Consider the following 27,906-nt stretch of genomic DNA (forward strand, 5'->3'; position numbering starts at 1 on the left):
TGTTTTTGTAATAAAATAATATTTGAATTTTTGTTTGCTTCCTCCTTGTTATTTATAGTAAGGTAGTGAGAACTGTTGTTAGGAACCACCAGTAGGCCATGTTGCCATATGGGACCCCTGACCTTGACCCCTTACATACCTCCCATCCTTCGGGATAGGGTCAAAACAGGACTATTTCCGTTTATGAACCAATGCCCGAAGGTCAGTAGAAGCTTTACCCTCAAGTAGCATGGAGGTACCCCAACCCCCCCTAGAGTGACCAGCTACTTGTTTGATGACCTTGGCTACTGACATACTGACCACCCTTAGGTGTAGTCAGTAGCGCAGTGGCAGGATTAAAGGACGTTTTGGGAGGAGAGGCAAAAATACACAAGTGTTTCTGTGTTGTAATAAAGAAACAAGTCAATACATGTAAATAAACAATTACAAAATTATGCACATTAACAGTATAAAAACATTCCTATTGCTAGACGTCCTTCTGTACAGTACAAAATTCAAAGGGGTACAAATATTTAACAATTAACAGTTTACATCCTAATGTAATCTAAACCTAACAGTACAATTAATAATTATTCTACAATATAAACTTAACAACTATAGCCTAACAAAACTTGACGTCAGTTCGACGCACTTCTGATTACCAAGTAAGAAGATTTGGTGTGTGTAATAACACACCATCACTACATGTAGTAGGGAACTACTATCGGGTACAATGTGGAGGAAAATCACTCACGTGTTGTCTTGTTGAGATCAGGATGTAAAGAGACTGCACCAAAATGTCACATCGATGTTGTCGGTGCGGTTATCGGTCTAAGGGAGATAACTATACCCAAAATTCACTACAATATTGTGTTCAGTGGTCCAAAGTTAAACCAGAAAAGTATTGTGTTCAGTGGTCCAAAGTTAGTCAAGACAATTATTGTGTTCAGTGGTCCAAAGTTAGTCAAGACAATTATTGTGTTAAGTGGTCCAAAGTTAGTCCAGACAATTATTGTGTTCAGTAGTCCAAAGTTAGTCAGGACAATTATTGTGTTCAGTGGTCCAAAGTTAGTCAAGGCAATTATTGTGTTCAGTGGTCCAAAGTTAGTCAAGACAATTATTGTGTTCAGTGGTCCAAAGTTAGTCGAGACAATTATTGTGTTCAGTAGTCCAAAGTTAGTCGAGACAATTACTGTGTTCAGTAGTCTAAAGTTAGTCGAGACAATTATTGTGTTCAGTAGTCCAAAGTTAGTCGAGATTATTATACCTCTACTTATTTTACACTATACAAAAGTATCCACATAAACAAGCTATTTCCCCTCTAACTACATGCCAGGGAAATAGTTCGTCTGGAGGGGTGCGATAGTTTTGAAACAATTTCCCTCGGAAAATGTGGGAAATTGAGTGACGTCGTAGACGGGGCCTGACCGAATATTGACCAATCAGAGTAATCGGATGATGTCGGCAATTTCTGGCCAGCGGAGCCGATACTTTCTGGACCGATCTTCACCTCGCATTGTTGTTGACAGACGCCAACAGAAATGGTGACCCCCCAGGTTTTCCGTGTTGGACGAGAGCGAGTTGTCGGACATATTGGTGGCTAAAGACAGTTGGCTAATTTTCAAGCAAAAACTGTGATTTATTGTTTATTGTACATGTGATATCCTTTATTTCATGTTATTGAGAAAACTGTTTTTTTCTGATGTTGATTCTCAAGAAAATTTTAGTTTTGTTAATAAAGTGTCCCAACTGTTGAAAATTTGTTGTCTAATAATATTTAGAATATTGTAAGTGAGTGTTTGTATCGGTATAATAAAACAGTTGAAGTGTGGGTATTTTGGGATATAGCAAGTTTATGATCCCCCTCGTCCAGGACTATTTCCCTCGACTTCGCCTCGGGAAATAGTCCTGGCCTCGGGGGATCATAAACTTGCTATATCCCTCATACCCATACTTTAACTGTTAACTAATATTGTGTTCAGTGGTCCAAAGTTAGTCGAGACAATTATTGTGTTCAGTGGTCCAAAGTTAGTCGAGACAATTATTGTGTTCAGTAGTCCAAATTTAGTCGAGACAATTATTGTGTTCAGCAGTCCAGAAATTAGTCAAGGAAAGTATTGAAATAGTTTTTCTGTGCCCATGACATGATCAAGCTTACTGGTATATGAGTTATGCATTATAATGAGGAAAGTCCAAGAACTTATCTTGTGTACATTAACTGGCACTTACTCAAAAGATGAAATAAGCCATTGGTATGTAAATCTTGTTTTATTGTATAAAAAGTTATGGAATTCTTGTAACAATGTTAATTAGCTTTAAATATTTTATCATCATCATGATTAACAATAATGGGTATAAGTTGACTAAATGATTATAAATAATCTCACCAAAGTGACTGTAATATGAACCTGTCTAATCCGACATCATGTGAGACAATATATTTGATTGGTATGATTTTGGAATATACCTGTAACAGGTCTAATTTTGTAGTTTTCAACCAATATTGGATTTCAGCATTATGTCAGATAAAAGATGTCAGATTACACAGGTTTCACTATACAAGTAATAGTGATGTGACCTATTACATGACTGTGTGATTTCCATAACATTCACCACTCACTTCTGAAAACCTACTATAATGATTTGCTGTTTTTATAATTCTGTTGATTTTTGAAATTTTGACAAAGATTTACGAAGTTCATTGCCAGGCCTGAATACTGAAAATATGGTGTTTCCTTATTTCCCGAGGGGTACCCAAGTCTACAACGCCATTATATAGGTGAATGCATTATTAACAAATATATATATATATATCATCTTTAATAATATCAAATGATAAAAAGGAGTAATATGTTAATATTTTGTTGTATAGTTTTCTAAATACATTTCTTTGATTTCTGTAATGATCTCAGAACAGACAGTACCTAAGTCAGGTGTGTCCTCGTTCAGAAGCTAGTAGGACAGGCTGAGGTGAGGTTTTAATCATCTGGTTTTGTTATCCATATACACAAACAAATGTTATTTAACAGCATGGAATATTAAACCTAAGATTACTATTGGACATAAATAAGGTTTAACCATACAGCAGAGAAGTTTGTGGCCTTGAACATGAATTTATTTACCATTATTAAAATCTATGACTGTTTAATTTCAAATCAACATTCAAAATTGTATCTGTACAAACATCAATAAATCATCAATTTGTTCTTTAACTATTTCTCCATTAACAAACACTTTTGTTAACATGAACAGGTAAACATGAGAGATGTATAGACTTAAGAAAACAACATTCTAGTACTAACAGAGATAGGAAGCTATTATAGGCAGCAGCATAAAACATTCCCAATATCACAGACAAACTCACACACACACTTCTACAGCAGATCATCTGTTCACAAATAGCATAACATCAATATTGCACTAAACAGTCTCTTGTGATCAGTTCAGGGGGCGTGGCACCTGACTAGCTGTTGTGGCCAGCTCAGGGGTGTGGCACCTGACTAACTCTTGTGACCAGCTCAGGGGGTGTGGCAGCTGGCCAACATAACTATGGCAATAGGTGCTGGAGGTTCTACATTCATCTACAGCACCAAATCACAATGATTTCAATGACTTACATACGTTTTCAGTCATTTTCTTCGTTGGCAAATAACACATCTATCAAACCTCACATTCAATAAACAGGAAACTACTATTGGTATCAGTTGGCATCATTCTAATCCAAATTCACTTATGAAATAGGTTGAATGTTACATTAATTTAGCCTTAATGAGAATGTAGCTTTCATCACTACAACTGAAACCTGTTGTAACATGTCAGAGACTGGATCTTTTAAACAGAATGCTGTAACTCCTGCAGCTAAACCTGTGGTGTTGTATATATTCACTCCAATACTTCCTTGTATTTGCCCCAGCCGTGGAAACACTTGATGAACCTCCTCAGCTCTTTGTACTTCATGGCCAGCAGTAGTTTACGTGGCTTGTTGGGCTGTTTGTTACGCATGTGTTGGATATATACCTACAACATCAGAAATTTGATGTTACCATACTCTGGTATTAACTGAATCTTGTGAGCAGTTCATGAGATATGTTATACACAAGCAATCTACTAACTTTTCATTTCAAACTTAGTCAAATTTGACAACAAAATTAAATCAGGTGTAGAACTCAATGTTATCATACTATGGTATAAATATAAACTTAACTCTGTTGAGGTTTTCACAAGATAAACTTTTAAATCAAATGAAAACCAGAGGGAATAGTTTATTGGACAATTTATAATGTTTTAAGTACACAATTAAACAACAAGGAAGTGTTTTTGGGATAGATGGACGACATGAGACTAATCCTGTAAGTCCTCTGCAGTAATAATGGTTGGGGGAGTTGGGGACTTATAAAGAAGTCTCTACTACAGGGTTGGGGACCTGATTACCTGTGCACTCTTAAATGCAAGTTTAATTTCCACATCACTTGTTTTCTTGCCAACCCACAGGAAGACGTTCTCGCCATTGTCCAAGATCATCACATCATCATCAGCCAGGTCATCCTGATAGAGAGAAAAACATTATATAATAGAGATCAGAGACACACTATAAAATACAGATATCAGAAAGTACAGGCCAATCCAGACAGACATAAAAAAAACAAGTCTTCAAAATTACAGAAAAAGTTGTACAATATTGCCACTATCTGTCTACTCAAAGTTTGGCATTATCAAGGGGTTTGGCAATATTTTTAACAAATTTTCAAGAAAAAAGGAACACAAGACCCTGAAGTATGTTAGGTCATAAAACTAAGGGCATTAGATATAAGTTTATACTCTGCCTATTTTAATACTTCTTACTGGGAAGAGGATCAATGATAGGCGAGAAACTTAATGTCTGTTCCTCGTGGTTGGTCACATCAGTGAGGTATATTTTGTATATTAAAGCTAAAAACTAGAGCTTCCAGGGAATTCATTTACGAAACAGAAGCATTTTTGGCCATATGAATATAAGGTAGATCATCATTGTTCGTGGTTTACCTGACAGAAATCAGCACATTTTTCCGACACTGTAAAGTAGCCCTTTTCATTTGAACACCTGAACAGTCGAGCATGTTGCATAAACTTGGCCTCCTGAAAAGTGAAAAATTATGTCTATATAATTATGTAACAGATATGGAAAATATATATTGAAAAAAACACCAGTTATTCCCTTTTCAACATTTGCACTATCTTTTCAGGAATATCAAAAATTCTCAGAATCATTGCAGACAAAGTGTATCAATTAAAAGAAATACAGGTAAAAATACACATTTGATTGTGATTAAGTGTCCAATACGTACAGTGTCGTGAGGTTTCTTGCCTCCAATGCCAACCCAGAAGAAATTGACCGGTTCTTCACCCTCGCTGATCATCTGTATCGTGTAGTTGTCCTGAAGAAGCAGCAGAATATTGTAATAATTTAACTGCTTTCATTATTTCTGTATACAACTACTTTGTATGTTTTGTTTACTATCTTCTACATACCTTGTATGTACATTATATGCATCATTCTTCTGTATAAACTTACTTTGTACATCTTGTATGCTATCTTTTCCGCCAGTGTTGCCTCCTCATGCTCTGCTCGGCTGCCAATCCACACATAGACCACACCCATCAGGTCCTCGCTATCAAACGGCACCATCAGGATATAGCTGGAAAGTTGAGAAAAATACATTTTACATGTATTCACATGTTAGCTGTTTCCATAATTAGGTCAATTTTATTTTTCAAAATACTATTACTGTAAAAGCATATAATTTAGTTGTTGTTGATACGTGGTTTTTAAAAAGGGACAATTTCATTGGTAATTTAAAATGTGGATTTAAAAATATTGGGAAGACATTTCTAAATCTGGCAAATATATGACAGAAATAACTATAAATGAAAATTATAATATGTTTAAAAACATCCAAACAAGCACTGAAGTGTTTTTTTCTTAGTTTGTAAAATCAATAATATATAAAATCTATAGAAAATATGATTTTATTTATACATGTAGTTCATGATTTGTCAGCCAATCAGAATCTTTACATTCACTAGAATGACGGACAAGGAAAAGAAAACATGTGTTGGTAAATATCACATTGGATGTTGATCTGTGAAATTTTAGGACAAAACAGTATTAGGTTTAAAAGTTTTGTTAAATGAAGTAATACTTACCAGAAGAATGAGTTTAATAAGGAGGCATCTGGTTTAATCTACAAGTGTAAAATGATTTAATGGTATAAAATAGGTACAATAAATGGTCCACTGTATCACCATCTAATGATATTGTCCTTAAAAGTAATAGTGAACTAACTATAGCAATTAAGTTTCTCTTTTGTAAATATAACTATACATATATCAGTGTCCGTTAAGTAATATTAAGTACTTAGTCAGTAAGAAAATCGAAGTGTTAACATAACAGTTTAACTACTGATAAAAATATCTCAAATTTGACTTCAACTGTCAAATAGCATGCTTCTCAGGTTACTGTACACTGTTCCAGTCTATCAACAAGATTGAAATCCTTTCAGAGGAATCGCTAGATCTTGTACTAACATTTACACAACATCACTGACCAGCATAAATTCAAGCTGTCACAGAGCTATGAAAAACTAAGTTTTTACACTTTATAGTACTACCTCTCAGAAGAGGTCAAATATCATGTACTAACATTTACACAACACCACTGACCAGGATAAACTCCAGCTGTTGGAGTAACAGGGCTATGAAAGAGGACATTTTAACACTAATTACTACCTCTCAGAAGAGGTCAAAGATCATGTACTAACATTTACACAACACCACTGACCATTATAAAAATCCAGCTGTTGATGTCACTAAGCTATAAAAGAGGACATTTTAACACCTAAGTACTACCTCTCAGAAGAGGTGCTAGATCATGTACTAACCATGATAAGCTACAGCTATATGAGTCTCTAAGTTATGAAAGACGACATTTTTACAGTAAGTATTACCTGTATACATCTAGTAGCTATAGGACTGCCATTTGCACGGAGATGGAAGAATTCAATGTCCGTCCTCTTAACCTCACCTCCACCCACTTTTCGCTTGCCCCGACGAATGATGAATTGACGTTTGAAGTGGGAGAGGAATTTGAGATTCTCCTGTTGCTGATGTGTGCGCACTACTTCTAGTCTGTCCTTGAACAGTGTCTCAAACTTCTTTTGCAAACTGTCAAACAGAGCAGAAACATTCCTATTTCAGTTGGCTCAAACAAGACCGTAATAATTCAAATGTGAATTTCAGAACAATCTATTAGGGATAAAATTTAGTTTGCAGGAACTACCAGGTATGTACAATTAGTGTTTTCATCCTAACCTAATCGTTTATTTTCAAGCTAAGCATTCTTCCAAATATCTAACGAAGCAATTCAGTTGTATTCCCCAAGTCTGAAGTACCTAAAGGTGAAGGTAAGCCAACCCATGTTTGAGGTGTCACGACCTTGCCAGAAGTACACAACACATTTGTAGTCATCTGCTTCAGGGTCTTCATCCTCATCATCGTCTTCCTCATCGTCATCGTCCTTCTCGAGTGGTACCCAGTACCGACAGAGGAACACATAACAATCCTGAGTGTGGAATATACCTGTAACGATACAGAAATACCCTACAAAACTGAAAACTTCAGTACAGACATAGGATTCCTCAGTGTGGATTATACACTACAGACCTACAAACCATAAACTTCAGTACAGACATCAGACACATATACTAAAGTCTACAAGTACATCACATGATAAATCAGGAGTCGCTGATCAGCTATAAGTACACGTTCACTGAGCTCTTTGAAACATCTCTTCCTCATTCTGTTACTAGTGCTAAGTTGGGAAATTTTTATTTTGCACCTGAAATATAATTTTCTATGTTTTCATCTGTGAATACGTGTAAATTAAAAAAAAACATTTTTATTAAATATTATTGCAATCTGCTGAGGATGCAATGGTCTCGTGCTCTTGTTCTTTGGCATTGGCACAAAATCGTCCCTTAACATCATTATGAGACCATAGTACTCACAACAAGTGTAATAACTATGTCATACACCACTGACATATAACAGTGTTGCAATTAAGTTTACGTATGTGCACCTACCTAGCTCCTCATCAGGTAGTCGCACAAACTTCTTGCCCTCCAGTACAAATGCTTCCATTCCATCCAGGTCTTCATTCCATTCAGTAGTCAGCTGATCCTACAAAGCAAAATGGCTTTGTTGACTATTTTGTCAAATTTACTTCAGTCACATTAGGTGTATTTGAACCGACCAGAGATTTCTTACATCAAACATTGATTTGTTAATGGTTTATACCTGTCCATGTGTTAGACCTAGGCTTCTATAGATTTGTAAGTAACTATAAATGTTGTGGAAGCTTACCGCCTCATCGAGGGTCATGGTGGGTTGTCTGGGCATGAAAAGTGCTGACAGGTCTGTCTTCGGTTTATCTCTCTCCATAATAACCTACACAACACAAAAAATGTATTCATAATCACATCAAAAAGCCTGAGTTAATCAGTAATACACAAAAGGATTGAAATATTATCCCAGAAAAATCACACAGGAAAACAGTAGTATGATTATGTATGAACTGGTAGGCAGATATTTTTAGTTCCGAGAATAGGAATTAGGGAGATCTTCGTGGTACTTGGAGGTTGTGCCCCCAGTATTACCTTAAGGTCATAGCCTCAGTATCACAATGAAGTTGTATCTGAGTATTACCTTAAGGTCCTAGCCTCAGTATCACACTGAGGTTGTACCCTAGTATTATCTTCAGGGCATAGCCTCAGTATCAAAATGAGGTTGTACCCTAGTATAACCTTCAGGTCATACTGAGGTTGTGCCTTAGTATTATCTTCAGGTCATAGCCTCAGTATCACAATGAGGTTGTGCCCGAGTATTATCTTCAGGTCATAGCCTCAGTATCACAATGAGGTTGTACCCTAGTATTATCTTCAGGTCATAGCCTCAGTATCACAATGAGGTTGTGCCTGAGTATTATCTTCAGGTCATAGCCTCAGTGTTACAATCAGGTTGTACCCTAGTATAACCTTTAGGTCATACCCTCAGTGTTACAATGAGGTTGTGCCCGAGTATAACCTTTAGGTCATACTCTCAGTGTTACAATGAGGTTGTGCCCGAGTATAACCTTTAGGTCATACCCTCAGTGTTACAATGAGGTTGTACCAGAGAATAACCTTTAGGTCATACCCTCAGCGTTACAATGAGGTTGTACCCTTGTATAACCTTTAGGTCATACTCTCAGTGTTACAATGAGGTTGTACCCTAGTATTACCTTTAGGTCATACCCTCAGTGTTACAATGAGGTTGTACCCGAGTATTACCTTAAGTTCATAGCCTCAGTATTACAGTGAGGTTGTGCCCGAGTATAACCTTTAGGTCATACTCTCAGTGTTACAATGAGGTTGTGCCCGAGTATTATCTTCAGGCCATAGCCTCAGTATCACAATGAGGCTGTGCCCGAGTATTATCTTCAGGTCATAGCCTCAGTATCACAATGAGGCTGTGCCCGAGTATTATCTTCAGGCCATAGCCTCAGTATCACAATGAGGCTGTGCCCGAGTATTATCTTCAGGTCATAGCCTCAGTATCACAATGAGGTCAGTGTTACAATGAGGTTGTACCAGAGTATAACCTTTAGGTCATACCCTCAGTGTTACAATCAGGTTGTACCAAAGTATAACCTTTAGGTCATACCCTCAGTGTTACAATGAGGTTGTGCCCTAGTATTACCTTTAGGTCATACCCTCAGTGTTACAATGAGGTTGTAACCGAGTATAACCTTTAGGTCATACCCTCAGTGTAACAATGAGGTTGTACCTGAGTATAACCTTTAGGTCATACCCTCAGTGTTACAATGAGGTTGTACCCTAGTATAACCTTCAGGTAATACCCTCAGTGTTACAATGAGGTTGTACCTGAGTATAACCTTTAGGTCATACCCTCGGTGTTACAATGAGGTTGTACCCGAGTATAACCTTTAGGTCATACCCTCAGTGTTACAATGAGGTTGTACCCTAGTATAACCTTTAGGTCATGCCCTCAGTGTTACAATGAGGTTGTACCTGAGTATTACCTTTAGGTCATACCCTCAGTGTTACAATGAGGTTGTACCCTAGTATAACCTTCAGGTCATACCCTCAATGAGGTTGTACCCTAGTATAACCTTCAGGTCATACCCTCAGTGTTACAATGAGGTTGTACCCGAGTATAACCTTTAGGTCATACCCTCAGTGTTACAATGAGGTTGTACCCTAGTATAACCTTCAGGTCATACCCTCAGTGTAACAATGAGGTTGTGCCAGAGTATAACCTTTAGGTCATACCCTCAGTGTTACAATGAGGTTGTATACCCTCAGTGTTACAATGAGGGTGTACCCTAGTATAACCTTCAGGTCATGCCCTCAGTGTAACAATGAGGTTGTGCCAGAGTATAACCTTTAGGTCATCCCCTCAGTGTTACAATGAGGGTGTACCCTAGTATAACCTTCAGGTCATACCCTCCCTATTACAATGAGGTTGTGCCCTAGTATTACCTTCAGGTCATGCCCCCTTCTATCCATGGACTCTGCTGTCCTGGTGTAGTCTACAGGTATCACATCGTCCCAGCCAATAAACTTTGTCTTAAACACCTGTGACTCTGTCCTGTCAAACACAGGCAACAAAGTAAGTCAATTTCATACAAAACATACTGATACTTTTGTAAATAATTTCATAACATTTTACCAAGTGAAATATGGGGAATAATCAGTAAGATAAGATGAATTTTTGTATGTTTTAGTCGATTCATTTCCATCTGCTGTGGTATGTAAGGATTAATAATAACAACAGAAAGCTGGTTGACAAAACTATTCTCAAACATTTACCATCACAAATAAAAAGACAACAGACCAAGTAACCTGCACTGAGGATAGGGGTTACTTAGATGTTACATGCTGGCCAGTTTCTCTTGTATCTAAGATCTGGACAGCGAAATATTCTGAAATAAAATGTGACCTACCCTTCTAAACACCTGGTCACACTACAGTAGTCTGGGCGTATCAACATGAGGTTGAGTTCTTGTGAAAGTTTCAGTGCTGCTGCCCTGATGAGCCGAGTAGACTTTTTACCAATCCTTTAAAGAAAATTCAGATGCCGTATATTTCTAGATGACAGAACTGTATACAGTGAATTTCTTTTAAAAATAAATATGTCCTTGAATTTACAAACAGGTCAGTCTTACAGTCCAGTATGTACATCTAAACATACTTACCATACAAACAGGTCAGTCTTACAGTCCAGTATGTACATATAAACATACTTACCATACAAACAGGTCAGTCTTACAGTCCAGTATGTACATATAAACATACTTACCATACAAACAGGTCAGTCTTACAGTCCAGTATGTACATATAAACATACTTACCATACAAACAGGTCAGTCTTACAGTCCAGTATGTACATATAAACATACTTACCATACAAACAGGTCAGTCTTACAGTCCAGTATGTACATATAAACATACTTACCATACAAACAGGTCAGTCTTACAGTCCAGTATGTACATATAAACATACTTACCATACAAACAGGTCAGTCTTACAGTCCAGTATGTACATATAAACATACTTACCATACAAACAGGTCAGTCTTACAGTCCAGTATGTACATATAAACATACTTACCATACAAACAGGTCAGTCTTACAGTCCAGTATGTACATATAAACATACTTACCATACAAACAGGTCAGTCTTACAGTCCAGTATGTACATATAAACATACTTACCATACAAACAGGTCAGTCTTACAGTCCAGTATGTACATATAAACATACTTACCATACAAACAGGTCAGTCTTACAGTCCAGTATGTACATATAAACATACTTACCATACAAACAGGTCAGTCTTACAGTCCAGTATGTACACACATTTAGACTGCAACAGTGATTGCACTAACTTCCCCTTTGGAATTTCAACTGAAATCACAAGTAAGTAATATTGAACTTATTAAGCCATGTACTGTATATAATAGCCATTTATAGGTACTTTCTCCAGTGGTTTGAAGCTATTTATATCTTTTTTGTGGTTCAAACTTTCATGGATACCCAATATAAACACACAGTGGTCAAGTATATCAATTAAATTTGTATTATATATTTTCATGGGTTGATAGTAATGACGAAAACTGCAAATGTTTATATACAATGAATATTTCATTTTAGACAGTATCCTATTAATTCTACATTATTTTCATGTTCATCAATTACATTTACAGAAGTGAATTCTGCATTTCAAATTATGTAGAATGTTACCAAATGAATTATTCCTTGAGATCTGTTTTTACCTTGTGGTAGTTCCAAGTATCCCATACCGAGTCCCACCTTATACATCCTGGGTAGGTATTCTATCGGTGCTAGTGTCGCTGCCTGTTAAGAAAACATTGTAATAATCAATTTCATTTTGTTCATTTTCAACCAATCAATGAAAATGATTCTGTATCGGGCTAGGATTATGTATGTCTGCTACCAATGTAAATATCAGGGAAATGTCTTTGTCTCTACCAGTAGTATAGGATAGTAAGAATAATTACTAAGACGTATACATTCCTATTCATGAAACACTGTTACCGTTTAACCTCATAAATAATTTCCCCTCAGAGTTTCTTCCATATCTGACATCTGCTAAATAGTCAAAAGGGATCTACGGGGATCTATAGAGCTCCCCCTACCACTGATTCCTAGGTATGTTTGTGTAACTGTTCTAACCACTATAGGAATCTGTAGACCTCCCCCTACCACTGACTCCTTGGCATGTTTATTAATTACTGTACCTACCACTATAGGCATTGGTGGAGCTCCCCCTACCACTGATTCCTAGGTATGTTTGAGTTACTGTACTAACCACTATAGGAATCTATAGAGCTCCCCCTACCACTGACTCCTTGGTATGTTTATTAATTACTGTACCTACTACTATAGGCATTGGTGGAGCTCCCCCTACCACTGATTCCTAGGTATGTTTGAGTTACTGTACTAACCACTATAGGCATTAGTGGAGCTCCCCCTACCATTGACTCCTAGGTATGTTTGAGTTACTGTACCAACCACTATAAACATCTGTGGAGCTCCCTCTACCACTGATTCCTAGGTATGTTTGAGTTACTGTACTAACCACTATAAGAATCTGTGGAGCTCCCCCTACCACTGACTCCTTGGTATGTTTGAGTTACTGTACTAACCACTATAGGCATTGGTGGAGCTCCCCCTAATCCTCGCCAGAACGCTGCTGATTCCTTGTCTTGAACTTCCATGTGGATCTCTGCTTTTCCTTTCCTTTCATTCTTATTAATTTTCTCTGCTATAAGTCTACAATAAAAAGAAAAAATATTTCTTAAGCAAAAGAAACTTAACAATTAAATGTTATTTTTGTGACCTACTGACCTTAATACCACAGTAACCTTCAACATTAACTCTGATCCAAACAATCTACCTTAACCATGTAATGCTATTCCGGACTTGTGAAATACAGTATAACCTGAAACCTATCCAAACTGGTCTAAATTGAAAGGAAACAAATAAACATACTGTTCGATATGAAGAAGAAGTCTCGGCAGACTTACCGTAACAGTAAAATGTTTCTTAGAAATTGACACTACAAGAAATTTCTTACACAGAAATCGGTTAACCAATCAAAATTTTATGCAAAATATGCAAGCATCACATTGACAATCTGACAAAATTTAGCACAAGACTTGCCAACATGAATGTATATACAGAATTCGGATAGTATTGATGTGCACACCAAATTTAACTCACACACTGCATATTTTATACACCCTGTGTAACGTACACAGGATCATGAATTAAACAGGGCGAAAATATAATGTTTCAGTATGATCATTAACCGTCTATTAACACACACAATATCCTGATATTACCATCATATACAAGATTAATTTCCTGCATGAAGGTTTAAATGGGTTGGGGACAACGATTAATGCTGAAGAAGTGTTCTTACCTTGTCTTTGTTTTGGTGACTGCTTTAGATGTCTTTCCCACCCAGATATATATGTTGACACCAGTATCCAACATGAACACAAATCTGCTATCCAAAGATAAAAACTCTGGTAAACACTGAAAAAAAGAAAGATTTTCTTTAATAACTATACATATATATATCTGTTATGACAGGTAAAATGGATTTTTCATTCTACATAACACAACTATAGTGGTTGCATAGGAAAAGGGATGCTACATGGAATATATGAACAATCCAAATTTACTTAGTAGATCACAACTTGATATCAGCTGACTGCAAAATTTGTATCCACAAAATCATTTGTGAACATATAACTTTGAATGTAACAACAAATGTTCAGGCTAAAGTGCAAATAGAAATGTAGAGGAATGTCTATACCATGAAGAAGAGATCAACAGATATCACCGATTCTGTATCACATGAAACATTTGCAGGTATATTTCATTTGAATTTTTACATTCACAAATACAAAAGTTTACAGTTGACTGGACATGTGTAAGATGTGCACATATTCACAATTTTGTTTCTGCAGTCTGAATTAACAAGTGAATATTATGAATGTAAATACATAGCAGAAATTTTACATTATTTTGAAACCAATTAATACAAAATCTCTCAACTTATCATAATTTCATAAATTTTAATTAATATGATTCAACATCTTATTCCTCTGAGGCTTTACTTCATTTAACACTTATACCTACCCTCTCCATGAACACTGTCTGCACACCAGTAGCTCGATATAATTTTATGTCATATTCCTGAAACACAGTTACTTATTATTAGTATCTTAAATACATGTACATCAGTACAATCTTTTCAATCATTCTATTTCACGCTGATGTATAAAGTAAGTCATTAACATATATGTTGGTTACAGATTGTTGGAATTTTAATTTCAAATTTAATTAATCATTATTATTTATTATGCTCTGCACATAACTTAGCACACCAAATGATTAATGTGTATTTTAATTATGGATGTGGTACAAATACAATACAATAAATATCTGCATACCAACATGTAATTTAAAGGGCATAAATGGATTTATCTTATGATTAACAGCATTAAGATAGAAGTGACAACTTACAGCATTCTCCACACTGTAGAAGCCACTACTTGTCCTTCCACCCTCTATGTATGACACTCCGTTCTCAAACAGGTCAAGGAACTCATCCGACTCATCCCCCATCTCCTCACGAATACAGCGACACTCTGCCCCCAGGAGATTTCTCAGGTTCACTGCATGTATGGCAGCACACGCCTTCTTATCCAGCTGTAGGAAATTTTGATCATTTTCATAACCTAATGAATGAATCATCTAAACATCATAAGTTACAGGTAAATGCTGCGATCACAGCCATCAGTTTACACAAAGGACATCTGTAGAGTTGGACTTTACTATTGGGTAGATGTTAAACAGCTCAGTAACTTTTGAGGATAAAATTACTATGTCATGTAGTGATTTTTTGGTTTGTTTGTGTTTATATAAGGACGTGCCAGGTTTTTGGTGGTGGAGGAAAGCCGGAGTTCCCGGAGAAAAACCACCGACCTACGGCCAGTACCTGGCGACTGCCCCGCATAGGCCTCAAACCCGCCTGAAGAATGTCAGTCGCTTGTAGTAAAAATATGCAACTAGTGTAATATAACTTTTCTATTGTGACATGACAGGGGGTTCAATTTAGTATCATTTATTAGATTTAGGACAATAAATATGCTGTCATAGATTTCAAGATGGGATCATGTAAACTTTACTATGGTCAGAGAAGACATTTTAACTTTTAGGATATGAGCATAAATTCTTGGTTGTATGATAAAAAAGTATTCCGATTTTTTTCCACATGAGATTGACAAAATATTTTGTACAGGACTTGAGAACTTTTTAGGGACCTTTTTAATAGGAAAAACTAGATGATACTGAGTTAGAAATAAAGAAGAATTTCAGGACCAGTCGTCAAAGTTCAGGTATCTTTTAAGACAAGTTTTATTTTCAAGACCTTTTTTCAAACACTTTTTAAACCTGTATGACCACTTTTAAATTTGTCCCAAAGTTTGTTGAGCTAAGATAAAAACTGGTGAGTGTAGGATACCTATAGTTCCTGTTTCTGGTAGCAATATGTACTCACAGTGCAGTGTTCACCAATCCAGTACCAGATCTTCCATCCCATGCTGTTCGACTCATCTATAAAGGTCTTCAGGATGATGTAGCAATCAGCCTCATAGAACTTCCCAATCAAAACTAACAAAACCAAAGTGAACACTTAGATTCGTTATTTACAAACCATATCATCACAAATGATGATGCACTGTTCAACTTTTGCCTTTAGTAGATAATGAAACTTGATACCACTACATCTGCATATTGTACAATATAGAGCCACATAATACAACAGCCCTGCTGATCAGAAAACCAACAAGAAACTGACTGGGAACACAGACAGCCTCATGATAAGCATTGTTTTCACCTGTGTGGAAACAGGGACAAACAGGATCACTTGTTTCACCAGAATGGTCATGCAACAAGCATATCACATTATACAACAGCAATGATCAGAATCTCACAGAACCATGATAGTGTAACTTACCAGAGGGTTGAGCTTTAACCCTTTCACCACTGTAGACAAAAATGGATTTTTCCACATCAATGCATGGTACAGTTTACTACAGTTACATAGGGGTGAAAGGGTTAATTGTAAGCTAGGTTTGGGACGCTGATCTTTTATTATTCATTTACAATAGACAGTTATATTTACCTTCCTCTACTGGATTTGGAACAAAATTTTCAATTTCCCAACATTGGATACCTGTTAAAACAGAAAAGTACAGTATAGTAACAGAAAACATAACATTCAATATTTCGAAATGCCATTATCTGAGCTGTCAATAAAACAGAAGAATGAATGTTTGGACTGCCCATCAGAATTAGGGATGTATCAATATCCTCACTGATGATTGATTCTGTCCATCTCATTACTATAAACAAATCTGATAAACAAATTCCACTTTGTACATGTACTGTAAAAGTAGGAATTCTTGTGTGAGGAAATGTTGCGACTCTTTACACTGATCATGGTGCGGACGTTTTTTGCGTTGGCAATGGTTCTAAAATCTATATATCCTTCGTATCTAAATACACATTGATGTGTGAATATTTGCAATCATTGTTTAAATCCCTTGATATAGTTTATAGGAAGGATAATCAACTGTTCGAAAAACTTCTACAGTCATCTTTTAAACAGATTAACTTTCTGTTCAGGTCTACATATCCTCAGTAAAATATAAAGTTTATGTGAACATGAATAGTGCATTTACAGACTACCAGCTGTCCTGATTCACCTACATGCATTCATTCTTGTATCTAATTATTTGAATACTTCTTTTTAGAGAAAATTATTTACTATAATCTATATGAAGGACAGCAAGCTATGTGCGACAGAAAAAACCCCAAGCTGGATTGATATTTACCAGGTATTTGTCCAACATCTTCGTCAAAGATTTCATTGTAGTTCAACTGGGGTCGTGTCAAGTGTTCATCCCATCGCTTTGGCCTGTAACAATGTGTCTGAAGTCAAGTCTTAAACACAACACTAGTCAGTCGTTCTGAGCTTAAATAATATATCAGATCTCAAATCAAATCACTTTGGACTTTTCCAGATATGAATATATGTGGGACCCCACCACTCACAATTATTTTTGATCTTCCTGGCTACATAAAATAACAATAGGATTGTTTCTGGGTACTCTGGCTTTCCTCCACAACAAAATCTGGCTTGTCCTTAAATGACCATAGCTGTTCGTGGGACGTAAAGCACAAACAAACCAAGTTAGACCCCCCCTACCTTTGTATCAATAAAAAGTTTCTTTCGGTCCCCTTTCTTATATTCTCTTCTGGAAATGCCTCTATTAAACAACTGTTTATAAAACAACACTTTCTGTCACATATAATTTTACAATAGCTGCAGCACACAAAAATATACCTGACTTCAGGGCAGTGATCATGTGTTGCAGAAATAAAACAATGATGATCTAGCTGTGTAGAATAAACTTCACTCAAAACTTACTTGAGAGGTTCTTTCTGCTCTTGACTGTCAGAAGATTCTGGGCCAGCACCATCTGCCTTATCCTTTGCCACATCCCTCATACCCTGTGTCACACAACAACTGAATCAGTCTAACCCTTAACTAAGGTCAACAGAATTAGCGTCAATTTACACAACCCACATTAAACCTCTCCCTGTGTTCCTTGTAATATTTTCTAAACAGTGTTGGAAGGTACTCTACTTGAAGAATCATATCTCTATGTTGGACAGTCTTTTTTAGGGGAAGCCATGATACTGTATTTATTCACTTACATGCACGTAATGATAATCACAAGTTCCACTTGAGCACTTAAATGCACTTCACTAAATAGAAGAACTTATTTACAAGAAATATCAACAAAAGCTAAAGGCTTTCTGCAGATGTCAAAGATACCTTACATTATATGTGTTTAATACCGAAATGAGGTCTGCAATATGGACAAGACATCTGAAAGAGGAAACCATAAACACTTCCCTGAGCAAGTGTAGGAGAAAAATTGTCCAGATCAGATGACCAATGTCATTTAATACAAGGAAGAGGAAGATTAAGAGTAAGAAATTGATACTCAGATTGAAATGGGATGGACACAATTTGCGACACTAAAAAAAAGGACACTGTGTGTCTTCATTGACAAGACAGCCCAATGGGACATGAATATCTGTTAGACCCAAATCAAGTTGGAAAGGAGGAGTCGAGAAGGAAAGGAATACAATGAGCTGGATCAGCTGCAGTTTGTAAGACAGCGGTAAAAACAGTCCACTGGAGAAAAGGTATCCAGGCCTTGGACCTAAAAAGGATAGGTGAGGAGTGTAAATACTTATTTCGTAGACAAACATTACAATTTTTAACTCAGTACCTTGAGAACTTTTTCACTCTCTTGCTGGCCATCACGTCTTTTCCTCAGTCTTAACTTACGAGCCACAGGGTCTTTCTGTTCTGTAAACAAAAGTATTTGTTTAGAACACAACTGAATAACAACCAAATTGTTTTTGCAATTAAATGTTAACAAATATAAAATAGCACCTCCATGATTTTCTAACCTGATAGATGTTTGATTTGATTGCAACTTTTCATTCTCTGCTGACTTGAACTTGAACAAATGCTGATCTTTAAGTTCCTTCATTTCATCATTTGCTGAGTTGGACATACCAAAATGGTGATCTTAAAGTTCACACATTTTGTCCGAAAATCTGTTTACTTCAATAATGAGATATAACATACGAGGAGACTGGTCTGCTGAGGGGGCGGTAGGAGCACCGGCCAGACGTAGCTGATTGTTGAGGGAGAAGTCGATGTTGTAGAACTCCAGGTTTTTCTTCAACTCAGCAGGTTTGGGAGGCATCATTAGCCCTGGGTTGTCCCTTACATCCAGTGTCTGGGATTAAAATAGAAATAAATCATCAGTACTACTACATTTCGTCAAGATATTGAAACCCAAGAATAAATATAATCTCCAAGTTATAAACCAATATTGTTCTACAAATCATATCGTAAATTGTACATATTTTGATATGCATCTTATTTTTATGCTCAGTTATGCTGCAGTTGAGCAATCATGTCTTAATTTGAACATGTTTTACATATAACAGAGTTGAGAGACAAATTCAAATACCCCAAGAATGAAGACTACAAATAAGCATAGAATCAGAATTTTCTAATATAATACTACATGTATTGTCATTTACAGTAGTACATTAGCAAGATACCAGTATGTTTAAATATTCCTATAACGAAATCACTATGACAAATTTAAGCCAGTACGATTTTAAAACAATTTCAAGAAAATGTTATAATCTGTGTTATATACACTGAAGGTTTACCTCTAACTCAGGTAATAGATGCAGAATATCAGGAAGTGTAATAAGTTTATTGCCATTCAGAAGGAGCCGTTTCAGTTTCCCACATCTGAAATGAATATAAACACAATATGTGAATGTACAATTTATTTGTTAGTTAAGACTCATGTATGAGTTTAAATTCTAATTACATATGAGATATTATCAATTACAGTCTTATGACATATGAGATATTATGAATTACTATTTTATGGCATATTATACAATTATAGACTCTTGTGCTGGTGAATATCGTCTCGGTCAATATCACTTTTTCATGCTCATATCACATCATATTTACCAGCACAAAAGCCCATAACTGTTTTGTCATATGCTTCAACAATAATTAAAAAACAAAATCCTTAAAGGTTCTCCGTGTAAAATTTAGCCAGGTTGACATTGTAGCTTTCGAAGACGTCTTCAAGGTTATTTTACTTTAGATAAACACAGAGGATACAGTGTCCTTATATGTGTTAACAACATATTTATCTTCAAGTAATTTTTTTGGACATTTTCATATGTAACGTAGGTGAAGCGTTCGCCAGCAGCTAACTTTTGTTGTCATCTGACAGATCACGTTCCAGTCTACCTGCACATGAGCTACGACAGCTGTGGGGAATTTCCGTATAGGCTATATTTAGAAATCAATATTCACCGGATAACCAGTCTAGATTGAGGACTGGTCACGTGTATAGGATCCAGCAAATGTGATTGTGCGAAATTTTCAAGCATATAATAATAGATACATGTATTATCAATGAGTTTTTTCATATATGAGGTTAAAGTCTTATTACATATGAAGTTAATTAAATTCTGTGGTTTTGGTTACAGGGTTTGACAGTAACTAGGGTGGATGTTATTACCTGCACAGTCCCTCTGGAATCATCTCCAGCTGGTTGTTAGTCGCACTGAATATTTCCAAGTTATGGAGCTTGCCAATGTTGGCTGGGATTCCCTCAAAGTCTAGCAGGTTAGAATTCAGGTAGAGTTTCTTCAGAGAAGCCAGTTTGTGAAGGGAGGACTGAAATACAGTGATTGTGATAACCATTTTCATTATCATTTCTTTAATTCAGATTTACAATAAATATTTTAATACCTAATATACAGCACTATAAAGGCTAAAAAAAAATCTGTTAGGTGCAGATAAGATCTTTAGAGACTGAGAAGATTATATTGGGTGTTGACAGTTTTTATAAAGACAGATTATGTGGGGTGTTGATTGGATCCATTGGTAACAACTATTTCATTCACAAAGCCATAATTTGTCTAACATTGACATGTGCTGAAATATTTGCTATCAAGTCTTCAAAATACAATTATAAACGGTAAAACCCAGATTACAGTCAGCACACCATAATGGCACCCTTAGAATAGCAATGTCTTAAAGCACATACTTCGATTACTCATATCAAAGTTTAAAAGCCCACTTACCGGCAGAGCTGTGAGTTTGTTGCGGGACAGGTTCAGTGTTTCCATGTTGACCCATGTGTCTGCAGATAAATTATTAATATTATGACAATAAGTAAGTTCTAAACTAAAACATAAACTGATTTGGTTTAATAGCTTATACTGATTTATATCTGTATTTTGCACTTAAAAACATTATTGTATGTAAAACCTCGTTCATGAAATTTGGTACATAAAAAATGCTTTTCATGTAAACTTCATTAAGAGAAACTCACCAATGACGAGAGAGAGCTCTGTGATCTGGTTGCCACTGAGGTTGAGACGCTTCAGGGAGCTGACTTTGTACAGTGTCTCTGGCACTCGTGGCAGGTCATTGTTAGACAAGTCAACATCTAAAAAAAAAACCCATTCATGCATGGTGTTTGAATAGTGGACTCAAATACAAATTACAACAAGCAAATTTGTGAAATTTATATCCCCCGCTTGAAGAACATATTGTAGGTTAACATTATTGAGGTTAGGTTTCAACGTGTGAGTATAGTGCTGTTGAGACATAATGTAAAGCTTGAAACTTGAAGAAGAAAAAAGCCCTATAGCATGAGTTGGATGTGCATAAGGAATTTGGTTGAAACATGTTAACAATATCTACAGCAATTATCACACGAAAACCAAAGGGTGCCCCAGATGGGTAGAAAGATCGAGGAACACAAACATTGTTATCAAGTTTGAAGGAATTGGCTAATATTTGCTGGAGTTAATCAAGGGGCCATAACTCTGCCACATGGAGTCCGATTAAAGTGGTTGTCAAACTTGGCCGAGCCCTAATGCGTTGAATCTGTTACTAAGTTTGAAGACAATCGGATTATATTTGTGAGAGTTAATGAACAGAAACGGCAGATCATGATGTTTTTCATTATTCAAGAGGCCATAACATCATACTTGGCCGAGCCCTTAAGACATTAAACACTGCTACCAAGTTTGAAGAAATTCAGTTAACATTTGTTGTAGTTATTGCATGGAAACGAAACGCAGCAGATAATGACATTTTTGTTATGCAAAGGGCCATGACTCCACCAAATGGGACCCGCTGAAAGTGGTCATCGAATTTGGCAGAGCCCTCAAGGCATTAAACCCTGTGACCAAGTTTGAAGAAGATCAGTTAATATTTTTTGTAGTTATTGCACGGAAATGAAGCACTACAGACAGACCCAAATTAATATCCCCCATTTCGGTGAAAGCGGGAGATAACAAAAAATATGACACTTTTCAAAGAAAACATTGTATATGTATGACAAAAACATGAAATAAAACATTTTATATGTGTGAATAAACATAAAATAAAAAGTCACAGGAATTTTGAATAGTTGGTAACATCATTTCTGCTGTGAACACCCTTAAAGCTATAAGTAATCTAACTAGACCTGTGACATGAACTATTCTTTGTGAGTATTGAAATAAGAAAATTGTTAATGTAAGCAAAGGAATTGATGTGGAATATCCTTACCCTGTAGGTTGGTGAGTGTATCCAGTCCAGAGGGGAAATTAGCCAGGGTTCTCTGTGTGTCCCTCATGTGCAAGGTTTGTAGGGACAGCAAAGCTGGCAGTTGTCTGCAACACACAAATACATACCATTATGATGAGCATGGTTACAGAGATTCATCTCATCATGAAGAGTATGTCAACAATCGTTCAACAAAGCGAATTCATCCAACATCTGCCACACACAATGCACTTGTTAACATCAGCAATACGGGGAAGGGTGTTGCATGTGAATGATTTTTTGTCTGATAATACTTCGTTATTTCCCAATGCAAAGTGTTGTTACATCGCTGATGTGGCAGAATAGACAATACATCACTTAAGCTTGATGACATTATTTCTTCATTGCTTAACAACCCATCAACAATATACTCATGATTGACCACCATTTTTAATAGATGAGAGGGTAGTAACCATCTTTAGCAATGATTTGAACAGGTACAAGTTTTATTTCTCACCTAAGCTGTGCATGGACCAGGGGATTATTGTTTAGGATGAGTGTCTGAAGGTTGGTCAGTCGCCTCATCTGTGGGGGCAGGGTCTCTGTTGATCAAAAACATATTTACATCAGTCCAACTATTGCTGGATATCGGAAAGACTCTGCCACAAGGCGATATGTAGGATTACTTCAATTTAATTGTAATGTCAAATTATACAGAACATATATCAAATCCAGACAACATGTCAGTATTACACAAACAAATTAGCATTTACTAACTAGATTTTACCAGTATAGTCGTTACAGTCTATGATACAAGAAACCTTTTTTTGGTCATATATGTGTAACGTGAAACACTATTCATACGACAGATGATATATACAGTGTATATATATGTGAGTATTATTTAAATGTACAAGCCAACACATCACCATCACCTTGTACAAATCTTACCAAACAGGTTATTACTGAGGTCTAGGAAGAAAATGTCTGTCAAATTGATGAACAGCTGATTTGGGATCATTTCAATCCTGCAAAGAAAGCATAAACATATCCAAATTACTGTACATAATTTACATGATAATGATAAAACACACTGAAGGAACATTGTGTTGATTCTTCGTATTTGTGTGGTACAGTGGTGATAAGCATACTTACTGGTTGTGACTGAGGTTGAGAACAATGACGTTGGTGGCATTCTCTAGTTCTGGTGGCACATCTACTAGTTTGTTGTGACTCAGGTCCTGTAACATCATTTAGTATGACATCATGTTTAATACTTAAAATAAGATTGCCCCAACGTTATTCTCTGTACTAATTTAGTTACAAACAAGTTATCTTTAAATGTTGGCTAGATTTACATAGATGAAATTTTGATTTTGACCTAGAACAAATAAACTGCCAAATAACAATAACTGTCAATAGGACATAGAAAACATACTGGGTAAACTGCAAATAATATCATTTTTTTTTTTTTAATAAATTCACCCTTCATTGTTAAGGCATCAACAAGTATTTCTATTGATATTTAATAATGGCAAAGAATGAAGTAATGACATGCATAATCTTCGGCAGGAAAATGCTGATGAATTAAGGACAGCAGGTTTCCTAAACAAGTATTAGGATTCACCACATTGAATAAATCAAAGTATGAAACAAATCATTATAGATAGGATGAACAGGTAAGATAACCTTTATTGGTGTAGAAAGTACGAGAAACAGACCAGGTAAACTGTTTGTTGATACAAAATAACGTGTTTGGGCACCTGGTATGAAATCACATCTATGGAACAGAGTGGTTCTCAGCCTGTTTATGAGTGGTGTATGTTCAGGTATGTGTGGCAGGCCGCCTTTCTAAAAAGGTAATGTTGATCATCACTGAACAATTCCAGTTTGTAATCTTAGCCTATAGTGTGACTTTACAGTGAATCATCTGGGACGGAAATTAAATGTGAAAAACCTACCACAACAGACAGATCTTCATGGTTGAAGATTTTGCCTGGGATACCATCATCATTAAGTTCATTGTGTCTACAGTTGAGAGTCCGGAGTGCTGGCAATGACCCCAGGCTGTCTCCTAGGCCTACTAGGTCATTATGCATGATGGTCAAGTGCTCCTACAAAAGTGTTTGTAATGTCAACAGAGCTTTTATTACAAATAAACCCATTAAGCATATTCTTTAAATCTATTTGAAAAAAGAACCTTATGAAATAACATCTCAAGCCAGATAACTTGTTCTATAGAGAGAACTAGAAGTTTTGAAAATATCTTGTTTTCAAAAACTGAACAGTAAAGACAGCAAAACTTATTGTACCAGTGTAACAGGAGAGGCAAAATGCACGGCCAGACCTGGGTTCGAACCGGGGACCTTCCGAACTCTAGACAGATAGACAGACAACCAATTGAGCTACCTGGTCGCCGAGGATCGACCCAGTCCAGTTCCATTACACTAGATTCTCAACTTCTCTCTGTCTCTCTATGTACATTAAGTTATTACAACAGAATAAGTTATGTGTACAAGTGTAATTTTCAATAATAAGTAACATCTACATGTAAAAACACGTTATCTTCCTAGAAAGTGACCAATACAGGTCTTATCAGGCTATGTGGTATATGGACCTTTGTGTAACACACCTAACTTATCAATTTTGAATAATGTTAACATATTATACCTACCAATTTTTTCAGTTTACTTATTTCCTCCGGGATCTTTTGAAGTTTTGTTTTGTTCAGTCGCAGCCATCTTAATCCAGACATATCACCAACTTGGTTTGGGAAAGCATCCCCATCATGACCCTGTACATTTAATGTACACAAGTTTTTGTTATGCACAAAATTTTCTCGACATGGGTAAAAATACGCGTTTTCAGAATTAAAAGCATAAATAAAATGTGTTTATGTACAACATAGGGAAAAAAATATCACGTTTAAATGGCATCTTTTGAGCTGTTCTTTCAGATGAAACTGCAGATCTTAGAAATTAGGAATAGTTCAGCAAATTCATTGGTTGACAGTACACTCTGCCGATTGAGCTTTATAGCTATAAAGACCTATATAGCTATATTTACCTATAAATTATAGCTGTATTGAGCTATATTTTCTCAGATTTCAATTCTCGTTAAATTAAAGCAAAGTCGCATAAAACAATAAAGTTTATAGTAATGTTGATAACAAAAAGCATACATTTAGATGTTTATTTTCATTTTTTTACATCATTATTTTTTAAAAAGAATACTTATATTTGATGTCTTTTGTTATCAACCTAATGATACAATCTCCTTTTAAAAGCGACTTTGTTTCGTTTCCCTTTAAAAAGAAAACCACATGAAAAAGACCTATTTCAGATATGTCAATAGAGCTATTATAGGTCTTTACAGCTATATAGCTCAATCGGCAGAGTGTACTGGACCTGAAAATCGGGAGTCTCCCTCCTATATAGTGAGATTTGACAAAATTCGTCTCCCTCCTAAATAGTGAGAGTTGGCAAAATTCATTTCATTATCCATCATTGGCAGAATTGCAGACTCATGAGCCAGTATCCAATCCTTATGGTTTCTCGAAAAAATATATTTACAAAACAACGTTGTAATTCGAAGATGCCAAACATTGCTTATTTCAAACAAACGTAAAAACTCTGTATTGTTAAATTTTATGACTTCCGCTGTCATTATTCGGACCGAGAGATTCGATAGCAGAAGGCATGGCCAATCAAGTCTTATTCGTGAAATAAAGATCGCAACCTGATACATTTGTGTTTAAATAACAAACTGTCGATAGCACAAGATAATACTTCTTCTCTAAATACTTACAAAAAAGTCATTTCGAGAAAAATCAACTCCTCGAACAAACGGCAGAACACCTGTGGCCGCCATTGTTATTTATCCATGAACGGCGCGTTCGATTCCCGTTGTCTGTGTAAGCTTGAACAGGGCTACATTCGCGTTACCGGTTGAAACGGTTGAACCGGTTGAACCTGTAAAGAAAACGACAGGTACAGATTTGGACCGAGGCTGACCTCAGGAAAATTTGGTACGTGTAGATTGAGGGGTCCAGACGTACCTGGCCGAAACTAAACTGCTGAATATTGCTAGTTTGCGTTATTTCTTTCTAAAACAATGTCAAGCCACATATAGTTTTTAAGATACGATATGTAATTTAGTGGACGCGTGAGAGAAGGGCATAATATTCTTGATACATTGTTTTTTATTCTCCGAAACTGTGCATTTTTAGCTCTGCTTATAGAACGGTCCAAGTGTGTTCGTTTATCGTGGAAAATTTCTGCGCCACACATACCGTTTCAACCGGTAACGCGAATGTAGCCCAGCATCATTTGAGACCACGCCGACCCTTCTTATTTTTATTGTCTTTAGCGTATTTTGTTTATAATCCTATCGTTTGGCTTTATAACACATTATGCCAAATTATGTTTAGCGTATTTTGTTTATAAGCCTGTATGACTAAATCTATTGATTTAGATAAAGATTATACTCCTATACCCATTAAAGGGAGATAACCTAGAATTTTGATTGTTATACTACTACTACCTTATGTGATTTTTCTTTTTCTTTGTTAATTTCCGTTACGGATAAATGCTTCATCTTACTCTTAATAATAATAATAATTATTCAGGGAAAATAGCCATGTTTTCTTGTTACAAGACATCACAATTTAGAATAAAACATATAATAAAGATCACAATGCAGCTTGTAAATAAAAAAGAGTATTTTATAATAAGACTGAGAATAATAATAGATCTGTCCTAATAAAAGTTTTTTTTAATTCAATCCTTGACATATATCACAGAGTATAAAACTCTAAAAAAAAGAGTCTGATACACTGTAAAAAAGGCAGATATTACTATAAAATGAGACAGACTATCTTAGTAAATGAAGGTAGTTATAAATAGGTCGCTTAATAGGAGTGGTGGTGAGTGCCATTTATCTAGGATTACCCATAAAAGCAACAAAGTGGCTTATTTCAAATGGGGTCCTTTAAAAATGGAAGAAAAAATAACAATAATAGCTTCTTATAGTAGCAAACTATAAAATATTGTAACATACTTA

General features: G+C 36.0%; 1 protein-coding gene across 1 annotated transcript; it reads right to left on the reverse strand.

Moving 5' to 3' along the window:
• Nucleotides 1–2,232: 2,232 nt before the first annotated feature.
• Nucleotides 2,233–26,757, reverse strand: LOC110447518 (protein flightless-1 homolog). The gene is made up of 35 exons (XM_021493276.1): nucleotides 26,653–26,757; nucleotides 25,520–25,639; nucleotides 24,807–24,959; nucleotides 24,001–24,086; nucleotides 23,797–23,873; nucleotides 23,363–23,447; nucleotides 22,870–22,973; nucleotides 21,641–21,757; nucleotides 21,390–21,448; nucleotides 20,822–20,979; nucleotides 19,944–20,028; nucleotides 19,345–19,498; nucleotides 18,980–19,059; nucleotides 18,106–18,188; nucleotides 17,510–17,592; nucleotides 16,798–16,848; nucleotides 16,171–16,283; nucleotides 15,135–15,320; nucleotides 14,748–14,804; nucleotides 14,023–14,138; nucleotides 13,244–13,370; nucleotides 12,350–12,431; nucleotides 11,894–11,981; nucleotides 11,018–11,131; nucleotides 10,554–10,662; nucleotides 8,377–8,460; nucleotides 8,097–8,193; nucleotides 7,407–7,593; nucleotides 6,963–7,179; nucleotides 6,163–6,200; nucleotides 5,531–5,654; nucleotides 5,304–5,393; nucleotides 5,002–5,094; nucleotides 4,411–4,524; nucleotides 2,233–3,996 (listed from the first exon to the last, which is right to left on the reverse strand). Exons 1-35 carry the CDS (start codon nucleotides 26,713–26,715, stop codon nucleotides 3,862–3,864), a joined length of 3,729 nt encoding a protein of 1,242 aa, XP_021348951.1. The 5' UTR covers nucleotides 26,716–26,757; the 3' UTR covers nucleotides 2,233–3,861.
• Between the last annotated feature and the right edge of the window lie 1,149 nt (nucleotides 26,758–27,906).

This window comes from Mizuhopecten yessoensis, unplaced genomic scaffold, assembly GCF_002113885.1.
Source record: "Mizuhopecten yessoensis strain PY_sf001 unplaced genomic scaffold, ASM211388v2 scaffold3453, whole genome shotgun sequence".
Lineage (NCBI taxonomy): Eukaryota > Metazoa > Mollusca > Bivalvia > Pectinida > Pectinidae > Mizuhopecten > Mizuhopecten yessoensis.